Source organism: Oncorhynchus nerka, linkage group LG9a (genome assembly GCF_034236695.1).
Source record: "Oncorhynchus nerka isolate Pitt River linkage group LG9a, Oner_Uvic_2.0, whole genome shotgun sequence".
Taxonomy (NCBI): Eukaryota; Metazoa; Chordata; class Actinopteri; order Salmoniformes; family Salmonidae; genus Oncorhynchus; species Oncorhynchus nerka.
The window spans coordinates 60,730,807-60,745,708 of record NC_088404.1 but is presented as its reverse complement, the minus strand read 5'-3'; the positions used below and the strand labels follow the sequence as shown (position 1 = coordinate 60,745,708).

The following is a 14,902-nucleotide window of genomic DNA, read 5'->3' as shown; positions in this document are numbered from 1 at the left end:
CTAGCCTCAGTGCAGTGGGCAGCTGGGAGGAGGTGCTCTTATTCTCCAAGGACTTTACAGTGTCCCAGAACTTTTGGGAGTTTGTGCTGCAGGATGCAAATTTCTTTTTGAAAAACCTAGCCTTTGCTTTCCTAACTTCCCTGAAAAGTTGCATATCGCGGGGGCTATTTGATGCTAATGCCGTACGCCACAGGATGTTTTTGTGCTGGTCAAGGGCAGTCAGGTCTGGAGTGAACCATGGGCTATATCTTTTCCTGGTCAAAAAAACATTGAATGTGGCATGCTTATTTAAGATTGTGAGGAAGGCACTTTTAAATAATAACCTGGCATCTTCTATTGATAGAATGAGGTCAATATCCAGGATACCCGGGCCAGGTCGATTAGAAAGGCCTGCTCACTGAAGTGTTTTAGGGACGGTGATGAGGGGTAGTCATTTGACCGCAGACCCATTACGGACACAAGCAATGAGGCAGTGATTGCTGAGATCCTGGTTGAAGACAGCAGAGGTGTATTTGGAGGGCAGGTTGGTTAGGATGATATCTATGAGGGTGTCTGTGTTTACGGAGTTGGGGTTGTACCTGGTAGGTTCATTGATAATTGGTGTGAGATTGAGGGCATCAAGCTTAGATTGTAGGATATTAAGCATGTCCCAGTTTAGGTCACCTAACAGCACGAGCTCTTAAGATAGATGGGGGGCAATCAATTCACATATGGTGTCCAGGGCACAGCTGGTGGCAGAAGGTGGTCTATAGCAAGCGGCAACGGTGAGAGACTTGTTTCTGGAAAGGTGGATTTTTAAAAGTAGAAGCTCAAATTGTTTGAGTAGAGACCTGGATAGTAAGACAGAACTCTGCAGGCTACCTCTGCAGTAGATTGCAACTCCGCCCCCTTTGGCAGTTCTATCTTGTCGGAAAATTGAATAGTTAGGGATGGAAATTTCTGGATTTTTGGTGGCCTCCCTAAGCCAGGTTTCAGACACAGCTAGGCCGTCCGGGTTGGCAGAGTGTGCTAAAGCAGTGAATAAAAAAAACTTAGGGAGGAGGCTTCTAATGTTAACATGCATGAAACCAAGGCTTTTACGGCTACAGAAGTCAACAAATGAGAGGGCCTGGGGAATGGGAGTGGAGCAAGGCACTGCAGGGCCTGGATTAACCTCTTCATCACCAGAGGAGCAGAGGAGGAGAAGGATAAGGGTACGGCTAAGTGCTATAAGAACTGGTTGTCTAGTACTTTCAGAACAGAGACTAAAAGGAGCAGGTTTCTGGGTGTGGTAGAATAGATTCAATGCACAATGTACAGACAATGTTATGGTAGGATGTGAATAAAGTTGAGGTAAACCTAGGTATTGAGTGACGATGAGAGAGGTAATGTCTCTAGAGACACCAATTAAACCAGGTGAGGTCACCGCACGTGTGGGAGGTGGGACAAGATGGTTAGCTAAGGCATATTGAGCAGGGCTGGAGGCTCTTCAGTGAAATAAGACAATAGTCACTAACCAAAACAGCAATGGACAAGACACAATGATATTAGGGAGAGGCATGCGTCGCCGAGTGATCATAGTGTCCAATGTGTAGCTGGACGGGCTGGAGACATGGCGATTCAGACAGCTAGCTGGCCGGGACTAGCAGGATAGCAGAAGGGCCTTAGAGGGACGTTGCGACGGAAGAAGTCTGTTGTTGTAGCCCCCTCATGCGGTTATGTCAGAAGATAAGTCGTGAAGGATCAGCAGGGGTCCGTGTAGTAAAAGGGTCCAGGCCAATTGGCAAAATAAGTATAGTAACCCAAGAAATTTACTGATGGACCACTTCAGCTAACAATCCGGTATGCTCTAGACAGCTAGCGGGCCGTGGATAGCAGGCTAGCAGATGGGCATTCGCGACGAAGGAGCCTGTTGAAAAACGTCGGTAGTCCAGTCGTGATGGACCGGCGGGGCTCCTTATCAGCAATAATAGATATTGTAGCCCAAGGAATGACTGATGAACCTCTTCAGCTAGCCGGGAGATGGGCCTAGCATATGCTAGCTCCAGGATAATTGGTGCTTGCTTCGGGACAGAGATGTTAGCCAGGAGAATCCAATCGGATAGCAGCGAGCTAGCTGCGATGATCCAGGTGAAGAGGTTCAGAGCTTGAGGCAGGAATCTGGTGATATGGAGAAAAGGGAGTCCGATAAGCTCTGGGTTGAAACACGCTGTACAGACTGGCAGGAGTTGTCCTGGCAAAAGGTTAGCTGATGACCACTAGCAGTGGCTCGCTGACTACTAGCTAGTAGCTAGATAGCTGGCTAGCTTCTTTTGGGGGTTCCGGGCATAAAGTAAAGAAAATAGCAGATCCATACCACATTGGGTGAGGCGGGTTACAGGAGAGTATGTTGATGTTGGGGTTAAGAAAAAATTACAAAATATATGCAAAGAAAAAAGATATATAAAGATATATACACGGGAAACGACAAGACGAAGACAACATATGCTTGACTGCTAGGCCATCTTGGATTTAGACGTATGTGTGAGGTCTGCTGTTTGGGGGGGGTTGAGAATAGAGCAGAAGACACATTTTTGTTGTTCGCTATAACTAATGGACTAACTTCTATTGTATTATAAAGAAGTCAGCCACAGTTGACTTGGGCCATTTTTCAAACGAAGAGATGCATTCCTGGCCACCCATGCATATTTCCAAACTATGTTTGCATATAATTACAATAAATTCTAAAAACTATGTCGGTATTATTTTGTCCATTTATTTAATATTTTTTGTCTAAATGAGATATTCTTTTAGAAATATTATTTTAACAGTAGTAGCCATAATTAATAAATGGCACCATGCAGGACTCTATATCAGTTCTTATCGAAGAACCCCATAAAAGGCATGTATTTATAACGTTTCAGTGTTCCATATACTGTATGAAGCAAGTGATAGAACCCTTTTTGGTTCTAAAAGGAACCTTTATTTCTAAGAGTGCAGAGAGCTTTTCCAATGCCTCGCAAAGAAGGACACTGATTGGTAGATGCGTAAAAATGTAAAAAGCAGATGTTGAATATCCCTTTATGCATGGTAAATTTATTAATTGGCTTTTGGGGAGTGTACCAATACACCCAGTCACTACAAAGATATAGGTGTCCTTCCTAACTGAGTTGCCAGAGAGGAAGAAAACCGCTCAAGGATTTCACCATGAAGCCAATAGTGATTTTGAAACGTTTATGGAGTTGAAGGGCTGTGATAGAAGAAAACTGAGTATGGATCAACAACATTGTAGTAACTCTACAAAACTAACCTAAATGATGAAGTGAAATTAAGAAAATATTCCAAAACACACATTCTGTTTGCAACAAGGCACCACAGTAATACTGCAAAGAAGTTGGCCAAGGAATACAAAGTGTTATGTTTGGGGCAAATCCAAAACAACATATCAGTAATTACTACTCTTCATATTTTCAAGCATGGTGGTGGCTGCAGGGACTTGGGTAAAAATAAACAGAATGGAGCTAAGCACAGGCAAAATCTTATAGGAAAAACCTGGTTCAGTCTGCTTTTCACCAGACAGTGGGAGACAAATTCTCATTTCAGCAAGACATTAACCTAAAACACAAGGCCAAATCTACATTGGAGTTGCTTAGCAAGAAGACATTGAATGTTCCTGAGTAGTCTAGTAACAGCTTTGACTGAAATCTGCTTGAAAATCTATGGCAGGTCTTAAAAATGGCGTTCTAGCAATGATCAACAACCTAAGAATTAAAAAAAAAAGAATGTGCAGATTGCACAATCCAAGTCTGCAAAGCTCTTGGAGACTTACCTAAAATACTTACAGCTGCCAAAGGTGTGTGAATTCTTATCTAATCAAGATATGTGTTTAATTTTTCCGTAATTAAAAAAGAAAATGTTAGAATTTGTCTTCCACTTTGACATTACAGAGTATATTGTGCAGATTGTAAAAATAACACATAGATATATATAATAATAATATATATATACACATTTAATTGTAATCTCACTTTGTAACACAATAAAATGTGAAGAAATCCAAGGAAAGGTGCATACCGATATGCACTGTATATTATAGGTTTCCTATCGTGTTTTATCTAACAGCACAGCTTTGTCAACATACAGTCAGTGCTCTGTTATCTAAACAGAAATGTCACTTTCTATTTAGCATGTTGAGATATATAGTTGTGTTTTTCCTGATTAGGAACTCTGATTTTTCTAATCTCAGTTTTTCTGATATTATTCATTTTCTGTGACTTACATCACTGAAATTGATGTACAACTAAAGTAGTTTACCCAATCCCGTTATTGTTGTGCTGATCAAATCCCTGCATTCTGTGTGTGCCGATCAATCACATCCAAGAGAGAGTGTCTGATTAAAAACACAGTGCTGAAATCTAATGTAGAGAGATCGTGTTTTCCAGACTGTTAAAAACATTGTGTTGAACAAGAGTCATTTACAAAAGACATAAATAAGATACTGTAATAACAAGTTATTAAAGGTCCAATGCTGCTGTTTTTATCTCAATATCAAATCATTTCTGGTTAACAATTAAGTACATTACTGTGGTTGTTTTCAATAAAATGGTAAGAAAGAAACAAAAATAGCTTCTGAGAGAAGAGCAATTTCACAAGCAGTAATGTTTCTAGGATTGCCTGGGAGTTGGTTGAGTGGGGAGGAGAACACTGAAAACTAGCTGCTATTGTCAGAGGGGTCTGGAATTCTCTTTCTTATTGGTCTGTTAACTAATTTACCGCCCGATGATGTCACCAGGCAAGCCAAAATTCCATCACACCAAAACAGGCTGAAATGTCAGGTGGTCTTTTCAAACAGCTCTTACACTGAAAGGGTATTACCATAATTTTCACAATTTCACAGCATTATTCCAACTTCTTACTAGTCTATTACAGAATTCCACTGGTAAATCACTCACTCTTACATGGCCTACAGAATGTAATGTAAAATGTGACCAAATTGGCATTTTTGGTTTCATTTGCTTGTCTTAAAGGCCCAGTGCAGACAAAAATGTGATTTTCCACAATATGAAGTTTTGTAGTATATTCTTGGCCAGGTTACAGTTGTAAATGAGAACTTGTTCTCAACTAGCCTACCTGGTTAAATAAAGGTGAAATAAAAAAATATGTAAGCATTCACATTTTTGTATTTTCTTATAAACAAACACAGCAAAAAATATGCACCTGCCTGCAGGTAATTTTTTATTTTACCTTTATTTTACTAGGCAAGTCAGTTAAGAACAAATTCTTATTTTCAATGACAGACTAGGAACAGTGGGTTAACTGCCTGTTCAAGGGCAGAACGACAGATTTGAACTTGCAACCTTTTGGTTACTAGTCCAATGCTCTAACCACTAGGCTACCCTGCCGCCCCTGCAGATGTAGACGTAATGTACATGTAAATGTTGTCAGCATATAAATCTCTACAGAAATCCAATGGTGTAATAAACAACAGCAAATTGGTGGTGGCTGGTTGGGTGTGTCAGCTCACCTTTTCTCCAGGTAAGCTGAGGAAGAGTGGAGGACACAGACCAAATGGTTTTACAGGTGGAAATAGGGACATCAGTGGTATAAATGGTTGGCGATTTCCCCTAGTAAGGAACATAATCTAATCACACTTCAAAAGGCCCAGTCGTATAGGTAAGATCTTAGTGCACCACACCCTGGAAATGGGCTCCGGTCGTAACGCTGTTTAGAAGTGGAAATGCCACTCGCAAATGACGTCTGATGTGCAGTCAGTCACATTTGCAAAATAAGGCAATGTGTATACTTACTCTATGTTTTGTCACAATCCTTCTGATATTTATTTTTGGGGGAGTCAACACTGTATTTAATGGAAAATGTCCTTCAAGCCCTGAACTGTGTTTCTGATCTTGAACATAAATAATTAATTGTATGTTTCGCCCACGTATTTCCCCTGTACCATATACTAGTAGGCTCACATATAATTTGCTAAATAGCATGTTTAATGAATCTCACAAGTGACTGGGGCTCCCTATTCCCATCTTCACACAGGCTTCACATGTATAACCAGACAAACAGTCCGTGGACATGAACTTCAAAATCCACAACTCAGCATTAACATTAACCAGGTAAATCCCATGACAAAGCAAGATAAAACATGGGCCACAACACCTCCCTGCCCCAAGGGTCCTGAAGAGCAGACCCTGGGACCACAAAAGAAGCCAGTTAAGTCACCCACTGCTGCAGTTCCAGACACACACACAGGGAGGGTCAAGAGTATGTGTGTGTCTGTCTGTCTGTCTGTCGGATTTGGGAATGGTTTCCACTTTAGGGACAATGGTCTGACAACAACACTATATTCCTTACCTGAAAGAATAGGTCATAAAGAATAAAACCAAATACAAACCATTAATCAACCTATTTTCTATATTCTTGGTTGATCAAGTGCTTGATTAATTTGTCAGAAAACATCAAACACTTTCCTGAGTGAATTTATTAATGTAATCAAGTCATCATCATTACAATCATGACATCATATTAATTAATTCACTCACTGCCACTCAAACAGTAGCCTAAATATTTCAGAAATGTCTGCAACTTGAACAGTTTAGTCTACTTGCAATGAACCAGTACTGCCACAGAATTAAGTTTGCACTGAATAAAATAATCTGCACATTTAGAATTGGTGCTGTTGTGAAGCCTATTTTGATAGAAATTACAAATTGAGACCCAGGAGAGGGCGCTACCGCATAGCAAATAAAAGTGACACCATAGGATTTAACAAACCCAATCCAACATTAACCACTAGCGTGTAAACCAAAGGAGGTCGCTGTAGCCCTTCACACTGCAACGTTAGGCGTTTCCATTTGGTCTCTGGTTTCTTAGTAGATTATTAATGTTATTGCTAGAAGAGTATGGGTTCTGCTGCACAATTATATCAGTAACCTAACTTGAGAGTGTCGGTATTGTGAATTCAATGAGCATCAACAGACCAATGCAACAACTTAGATATTACCTGACAAAAAATATGGTTTCAAAAGCAGTTTACAAATGATAGCATTAAGAACAACAATAGGCTAATCATGATAATAATAATACATCTCAAAAAAACATTTAAAATATAAAAAATAAAGAGTAAGTCTTGTCAAGCAAATGCAAGAATTATATAATATTTTTTAACATGGTTGCATGGTGGCTTTGCATCTGCCTCAGGGCCGGATTACCGAACTGGGAGGCAGAGCACGTGCTCCAGGGCTCCCGACCTACAGGGGGCCCCCAACCCAACAACAACAAATATATAGATATATATATTTTTTTTATACAGATAGCATATGTTAGCAAAATGTGTAGAATTTCAGAAAATTTGCTTTATAAATTCAATGTTTGGTTTTTGAACAAAAACAGCACATTTTATTCTCTGCCTCATGGCAAAAAGTGTAGAATTACAGGAAATGAGCTTTAAAACTAAAAATATATATCTTAGCCTCAAAACAAAATGTGTAGAATAGCATTATAAAGCTACACATTTTTCTCTCTGCACCATGGCAAAATGTATTGTAATGCAGTAAATTAGCTGGTTTCCACCCCAAAAAATATAACCCCCCAAAAGGTCCCAAATGCAGTAGTCTGGCCCTGTCTAGCCTACTGTTCACTTCATTAACTTCACATCACATACTTAGTTGAGTATTCGGATGAGATTTGATGTTTCACTTGTAGAACTAATATTTCACCAAATTTGAGGTTTCACTTGTAAACGAGACAGGTAGGCAATTCGATGTTTAAATGGTGGGTGTTTGCTGTTTACATGGGTTGGGTTCTTTACATCGGAGCAGCAATGAAACATCTGAAATCATACAATCATTTAAATGGTGGTCATACAATAGGCTATTGGACTATTAGAAGCGGAGACATGTTTTCTTAAACAGCAATAATATGTGGTAGACTTCTGCACTGCCAACCTCTACTCTTTGGTTTGTGAAGCAGTTATTCGATCTCTCCTGCGGGACGTGGCTGTGCAGCTGGTGAGGGAGAAGCGGTAAGGGCTGGGGATTGGAGGAAAGGAAAAATACATAGTAAGCAATCTTTAGGCAGCAACAACAGTTTCCCATCGACTTTCGAAAGGCATTTCACTCACTGCCAATACTGACACCACAGGCACAAATCAAAAGCTAAGCTCTAGATGGCCCCCGTCCAAATCTTCGTACCAGCCAATGGAAATGGGGTATGGAGGCATTTTTTTTAAAGGGTTGGACGTAAAACGAACCAATGGTATGGTCGAGCGATCCGGCTACATGAACCTACAACTGTTTGGGACTTTAAATACGGTGTGGCGCTCTACTCGGGTACATTTAAACAGAATCGTGTGGCACAACTCGACAGAAACGAAAATATTTTGCTACACTCTAAATCCAGGCATTAATCTATCAAGCATTTTGTTTATTTTTATTTGTGTATTTTTGGGTTGGACTTTGGTAAGACAATGTCCAACGTCCAGCTAACAAGCAGCGCCCTGGAGAGGTTGGCCGCACGGAGGACCTTTCCTCTCCACGCACGCACAGGCGTCTGCCGTAACCTTTTTGGACCGGTGGATCACGACGAACTGAACCGGGAGATGAAATCCAAGATGTGGGAGATTTCAGAGAGGGACCAGCGGAGATGGAACTTTAATTTCGACGCCGACGTGCCACTGTCTGGGGACTACGAGTGGGAGGAAACCCCGTTAGATACGACTCCAGTCTTCTACCAGGACTCTGTACAGGTCGGGAGGAACCGGATTGTAACACCAGTCAATCTGAAGCAATGCGTGGACTTTATCCCACTGGATGTATCGCCTCTTTGCGAGGACCGTTTGACCAACTCTGAAAGTAGCACTCCCTGTCCCACCGAAGTCAACCAGGAGAACTGGGCAATGAAGCAGAACTCGGGGAAGCCTACCCGCAAACCAGCCCCGTGCGTTCGAAGTAAAAGGACGGCTACTACTGATACAACCACCACGGCACATATTACAGGTAAATATCGCTCACCTGTACGCCTATTGTGTTTTACGCGTTGATGGTGATTGTCGAGATATATTTGATCTAGTCATTTTCATGCTGTCCGGTCAAGTAGCTAATATTTGGCTACCTGGGGCCATGGCGTGAATTCCTGTTTTTTAAATGTTACTTTTCTTTCCAGACTTCTACGTGAAACGTAAAAGGACGACGACCGAGACGAAGCTGAATGAAAGCACTTGCCAGCATCCTTCGTCTCCCATTCCTGCAGAACAAACTCCACGCAAGAGAATACGTTGAAGGTCTGTATGGTTTCTAGTTCAAGAGAAATGTGTGGCATTTAGACATAGGCCGTGCGTTTACTAATACAGGACAAAATAGTTGCGTGTGTGTAATTGCTCATATGGGGTTATTTAGTTGACTTTTGCTCATATGAAGTTATTTAGTTGACGATAAAAGTCCAAATACTGTTACACACTTGCACTGGAGGCTGAAAATGAGTGAGCGCTCGCAGTAGAGTAATGTGTGGTTGGGGGAGGGGAGTCTGTCACCGTGGCGGGAAAGGCTCATGCAAATGGAGACGCCTGCTGGGGTTAGACTACAACTCTGATTTTATTTCGAGACCACACTCGTGATTTTAGTCTGTCATGTCTGTAACAATTTTTTTTTTTTTAATTAGACAACGAACACTCATGTAATTTTTGTATTTCCTTTCCAGGCGTTAGCCCTATTCTTGTGATTATCGTTTCTCCTACCGTCTGATTTGAAGGAGACAGAAAACAAGGGATGGAGAACCCGCCTGCTCGACTGTCCATCGGCTTGGTGCGTCTCCGAGTGGACCTATATGGAACGTAGCCTACAGTCCGTGGACTCTCAGGATTGAACGGTCGGGACAGAGGATTCGCCTAAGGACTCAGACAAAATGTAGCATTCATGGTTGCTTTGCATACAGCCAATTGACAGTGTTAATAAATGTTTAACAACTGTGCAATCCTAAATTACTTTAAATTGTCTACACTGGCCAAAAGTGTACAGCTTTATAGAGACATTATAAATGTTTATTTCTGTTAAATATTTCTGGGTTGTGTAAATAGGCAATTTTTTACGACTATTCTAACTTATAATTTATTTGTTTCTTTAGGCCTACATTTGCAAATGCCATTTTGATTTAGTCAAAGGGCACATTTTTAAATTTTATTTACAAAGTTTTATTGTGATGTTTTGCAATCATGTAGCTTTTTATAGTGCACTTGAAACTTAGATTTCATCGTGTTTCTGAGCCGTTTTCTATATCATTGCCCTTATTTTCTGTTTTGCAAAATATGCAAATAAAATATTGTCATTGAAATGTAAACATTTGTTTATGTTTGTATCTTCTCCGAATGTTTGTTTAAAGGTAGGGTCCGGTCCGTTTTATAGTGTGTAAGAATAGTGTGAATTGTCTAACGTAAAGTACTAACTAAAGCTTACAGCAGTATAGACACCAAAGCCTACTTCACCTCATAGCTAAGCCAACATCTGTTGCCCCCCCCCCCCCCCCAGTCATGGCACCAGACACAAGAAAAATGTGCAGGCCTGCTCTGTTTTGCCATCAAATAGCCTTTCCCTGTGATGAAAATAATTAGCAATTTCTAATTACAAACTCATATGGCAAGAGAATTATAGCCATTAGATGAAGCAAGCATAGGCCTAGACACAACAATACCATTTTACCTAAAGTAAAAAATATAATAAAGTACATTTTATAATGTCTTATCAGTTCACCAATGTCAGCCCCACATAACCTAAACTTCCCTCGAGCAAAAACATATTTCAAGGTCAGCTTAAGGTTTTTGCTGGATGCAAAAAAGGTTATCCTTGTTTTTTTAATGAAATGATGATAGGCCTAAAGAAATATGAAAGACAATGTAAGCCTATATTTTCAAGAGATTATAGGCTACAATCACCATACATTTTCAAGTTATATTTCTTTGATACCGGTAGACTTAAGTTTATCTCTGTGTGCCAATATTGCCTGTAGGCTTTGGAAAAAAAAAGAAAAGTATAAGCTTAGTTGAATTGCATGATGGCGCATTTAAACGTGCAGCCATTGGCAGCTGCGGGATATAGTCTGGGATTTAAAGGCCCTTTCGCCCTTCTAAAGAAAGGCAGCAGCTGCCTTTGGAACCCCGCATTGTCCACACGGACACCCCCACATTCACCCGCACTCAACAACTCGTCTAAAGAACCTCTCACCCACACTGTTTACTCCGTGGAAACACCGCGCCACACCACTTCGGCCGTGGAGGCCACCTGCCCAAATAAAAAAAAACTACTAGTCTTTGTAATTGTCCTTGTCCATTGAAAGGAACCATTCAGTTGGTCATACTTGCAAGTTTACCCTTAATTGAAAGAAAGCAAACCACGCACTCAGCATGCTCATGCGCTATAGGACTTTGCTAAATGTATAGGCCTATGCCCCCTTCATAACGCTGACAAATGCCCCTATCCGTGGCTTAACCAATTAATATAACATGTTTATGCGTTATAATGTCTACATTTTGAGGAATTGGAAGATTTTTGATTGCGAGAATGACTTTGCCAGCTCCACGCATACACGCGTACCTTGGACGGCCTTGTTCTCATTTCCAACACAAAGAGCTTCCCATCTCAATTCTTTCCTTTTTGTTGCCATATGGCAAATCCATGTAGACATAGCCAAGACCCATTAATTCAGCCACATAATGTCCTGCATTGGAGAACAAAAGAAACGTTGTTTGCCTCCTCTATTGATATGAACGGCTGAAAAAAATATATAATTAAACTATGGCGATATCCAGCTAATTATAGCCCATATGTCCACAGGGAGTATCAGGGTTGTTCAACAAACTGTTAAATTCTCCATACTTTACATGTTTAAGATGACATATGTCCACGTGTAGTCTAACTTTAATGAAGTCCATTCCATGTTAAAGACGTTTAGGCCCAATTCCTCGAGAGTTTTAGGGGTCATCTTTCTTTCATCTCAGCATTTGAATTTGAACCATTTGAATTTGGTCTTTTTTTCTTCCTCGAAAGTGTTTTTATTTTTTTATTTTAACCGATTTTAAATATGATTCACCACATGATTCAGCGCATATTTTCTGTTACTATATTTCCCACGTATATTATATCTACTTACTTATGCCTAAATACAATTAAAACACCACAACACTAATAGAAATTGGCGATAACAACCATTTCTCTTTAGTTCATGAAAATACACTATGAATTATTCATGGCCTACTGATGATGTTTATAGGCCACATTGCTTTCCAATGTGAAATAAAACATATACTTCACATTTCTAAATAAAACTAATGAGGAGATATCATTTTTGAAAAATAAAATTACAGATAGGTCAACAGGTTTCAAAATGAACATTGGCATTGCCCATTTGCCAAATGTTGAAAGATATTACCAAAATGGTCTCAACAAATCACCAGAAAACGAAACAGCCCTAAGATGTTCAGTAAATTGTCAACAAAATGTGGTCAAATATAATTTTTTATAGGCTGTACATAACATTTTATTAGGCCCACTAGACAACATTTTATGGAAAAATAATAGAAGTCCAGTCTTGTCGAAGAGTAGCTTAGCTGCAGACACATAAAACAATTATACTTAAACATCTCACTTGCAATATTATGGATGCAAAACGAATTAATATTTATCTATGATATGATGAATGCAGCAGATGTCATAAGCACTCCACAGGCGAATATTTCCATTCATTTTAACTATCTCCAAAGAGTGAAATGTGATATGCCCATCTGAATTAAACATATGAGTCAGAGGCGTCATGTCCATAGGGGCATGTGCCCCCTCAGATTTGTCCTGTTTAAAAACTATGGCTTCACATACTTTGGGGTGCATGATGCCCCTGCATGTTTAAAGTCAGATAATATTTTGCGCTTGATTAAGTCAAGATTGGATAAGGGAGTGTGTGGTTTTCTCATTCTATGAGCATTTTTCAATTGTGTCTATTTGGAAAGAGTTGTTGAACCTAAAATATGTGTTGTTTCCTCGTAAAATAGTAAAAATTATGGAAATAATATAAATTGTACATGTAAAACTCTTGAAACCGAAACGGAATAGTCTTTGCACATTTGCCTGATCAGATGGGCCGGCCCAGTTTTCTGATTGGCTGAGCTGAGTTCACATTCAAAGTCAAGCGCGTATTACCAAAGAGACTTGCTATGATGGATCATAAAAAACATAAAGATGGTGCAGAACATTTTTGAGAGACCAAAAAAAAATGCCCTTGAGGCCAACGCTGCAAATGTTTGGTGAAATTAACCAACTTCTAAAAGTTATGGTTCTGCTGGTCCGAGTTCTGTGTCTGTGCTGAGAAATAATGCTAGGCTTAGCACCGACATATCAGCTGCTGCTGCAGAAGACAGTACAGTTGAGGTAGCGAGAAAACAGAAAAAGACATGCACACTGACACAGATTTAGCCTACTGCTGCCAGTTGATATTTTGGCTGTATATCGTATGAAATAGTAGGCTAGTTAACACTTAGGCTTCATTAAGCTAGGGGGGATTCGGGGGAACACTGGCAATCAAAAGTTGTTAGATTGACTTTTATAACACTTTAAATACAGAGCTACTGATTGTTATTAAATACAAGTCTTCATGTATTACAATGAAACACTAAATTAATGCATATAACTGCTAAATAATCCCCTGTTAAAGGTCAATTTGGGGACTGACTATGTATTTTAATTGTTTTATCAACATTTATTCTCTTCTGAATCTCAATCTCTTCAGCCAGCGAGTGGGTCTTAGTTTATGAGCTGTAGTAACCAGTGACTCTGGTGTCAAATTACATTACATAGCCACCTGGAAAGTCCCGCCTATTTCCTTCGCTGAAAGGCCAGTCACTTCTAGGCAGAAATATACGCATAGGTGGCACTGTCAAGCGAAGCACAACGCTGGAAATCTCCCGTATCCAGCTATCAATAGAAGTAGTTAGGCTTTCATAATGTATTATGAGCCAATGCTCATCTATTAGGCATTTATTCAGTCATTATAATTCTTTATCTAAGAAATGTGCTTATTCATTCACAACTATGATGTTGCTGGTCCCAGCACAGGCAGTCCAGCACAGGCAGTGTGGTCACCTGGTATTATGGTACCAGTGCTGTGTGAAAGGATGATAGGCTTAGCAGGAACCTCAGAGGTGGGTGCAGTGGAATTAGAAAGAAAACAGAGAGACACAGATGTACTACCAGTTCCTTAATATGTTAGCTCTATATATAATAGCAATTAACACTTAGTGACAGACAGACAGACAGACAGACAGACAGACAGACAGACAGACAGACAGACAGACAGACAGACAGACAGACAGACAGACAGACAAGATGCAGAGACAGATTACACAACATGGAGGCAACAGAGGCACAGTTATAGTGGTGATTTGTATATCCAGTGGTGTTTTTACATGTTGTATTCATCCTAAACATGAGCTGGTTAAAAAGAGCTGGTTTAGAAAGGAGGACTATGTTTCACCGGTCACTGGTACAGTACAAGTTGATAAAGGTTGTGCTGTAGTGTACTGAATATGTTAGGTGTCAGTAGCATTACTGCTTGTGTGTGTAAGTAACGTGGTGATGGTGATGTGCGATGTGGGCTGGTGTGGCTGAACATATTTTTTTTGCCAGTGTGATGTCTCCCCTGGGGCACCCCCTCTGTGGAGCTGGGGCATTAGGTAGACCAGAGTGGCCCCACCCCCGATCAGAAAAAATAAGGGAGAGGGGTGTCTCGCTTTCTCTACGTTTTCTGCAGGAAATATCTATAACTGTATTTAATTTATTTATTTATTTTGCTTGCACCCCATTATTTTTATTTCTACTTTGCCATTCTTCATTGCAATACTACCATTCCAGTGTTTTACTTGCTATATTGTATTTACTTTGCCACCATGGCCTTTTTT

General features: G+C 40.1%; 1 protein-coding gene across 1 annotated transcript; it reads left to right on the top strand.

Annotated features, from left to right (window-relative positions):
- The first annotated feature begins 8,260 nt into the window (after positions 1-8,260).
- Positions 8,261-10,299, top strand: cdkn1cb (cyclin dependent kinase inhibitor 1Cb). The gene is made up of 3 exons (XM_029669008.2): positions 8,261-8,963; positions 9,130-9,247; positions 9,664-10,299. Exons 1-2 carry the CDS (start codon positions 8,435-8,437, stop codon positions 9,243-9,245), a joined length of 645 nt encoding a protein of 214 aa, XP_029524868.1. The 5' UTR covers positions 8,261-8,434; the 3' UTR covers positions 9,246-9,247; positions 9,664-10,299.
- Positions 10,300-14,902: the final 4,603 nt, after the last annotated feature.

Bases quoted from the DNA above. Each gene is read 5' to 3' on its own strand.
- cdkn1cb (XM_029669008.2), top strand. From the start codon at position 8,435: ATGTCCAACGTCCAGCTAACAAGCAGCGCCCTGGAGAGGTTGGCCGCA. The intron at 8,964-9,129 runs GTAAATATCGCT...TTTTCTTTCCAG, and splicing joins CACCACGGCACATATTACAG to ACTTCTACGTGAAACGTAAA.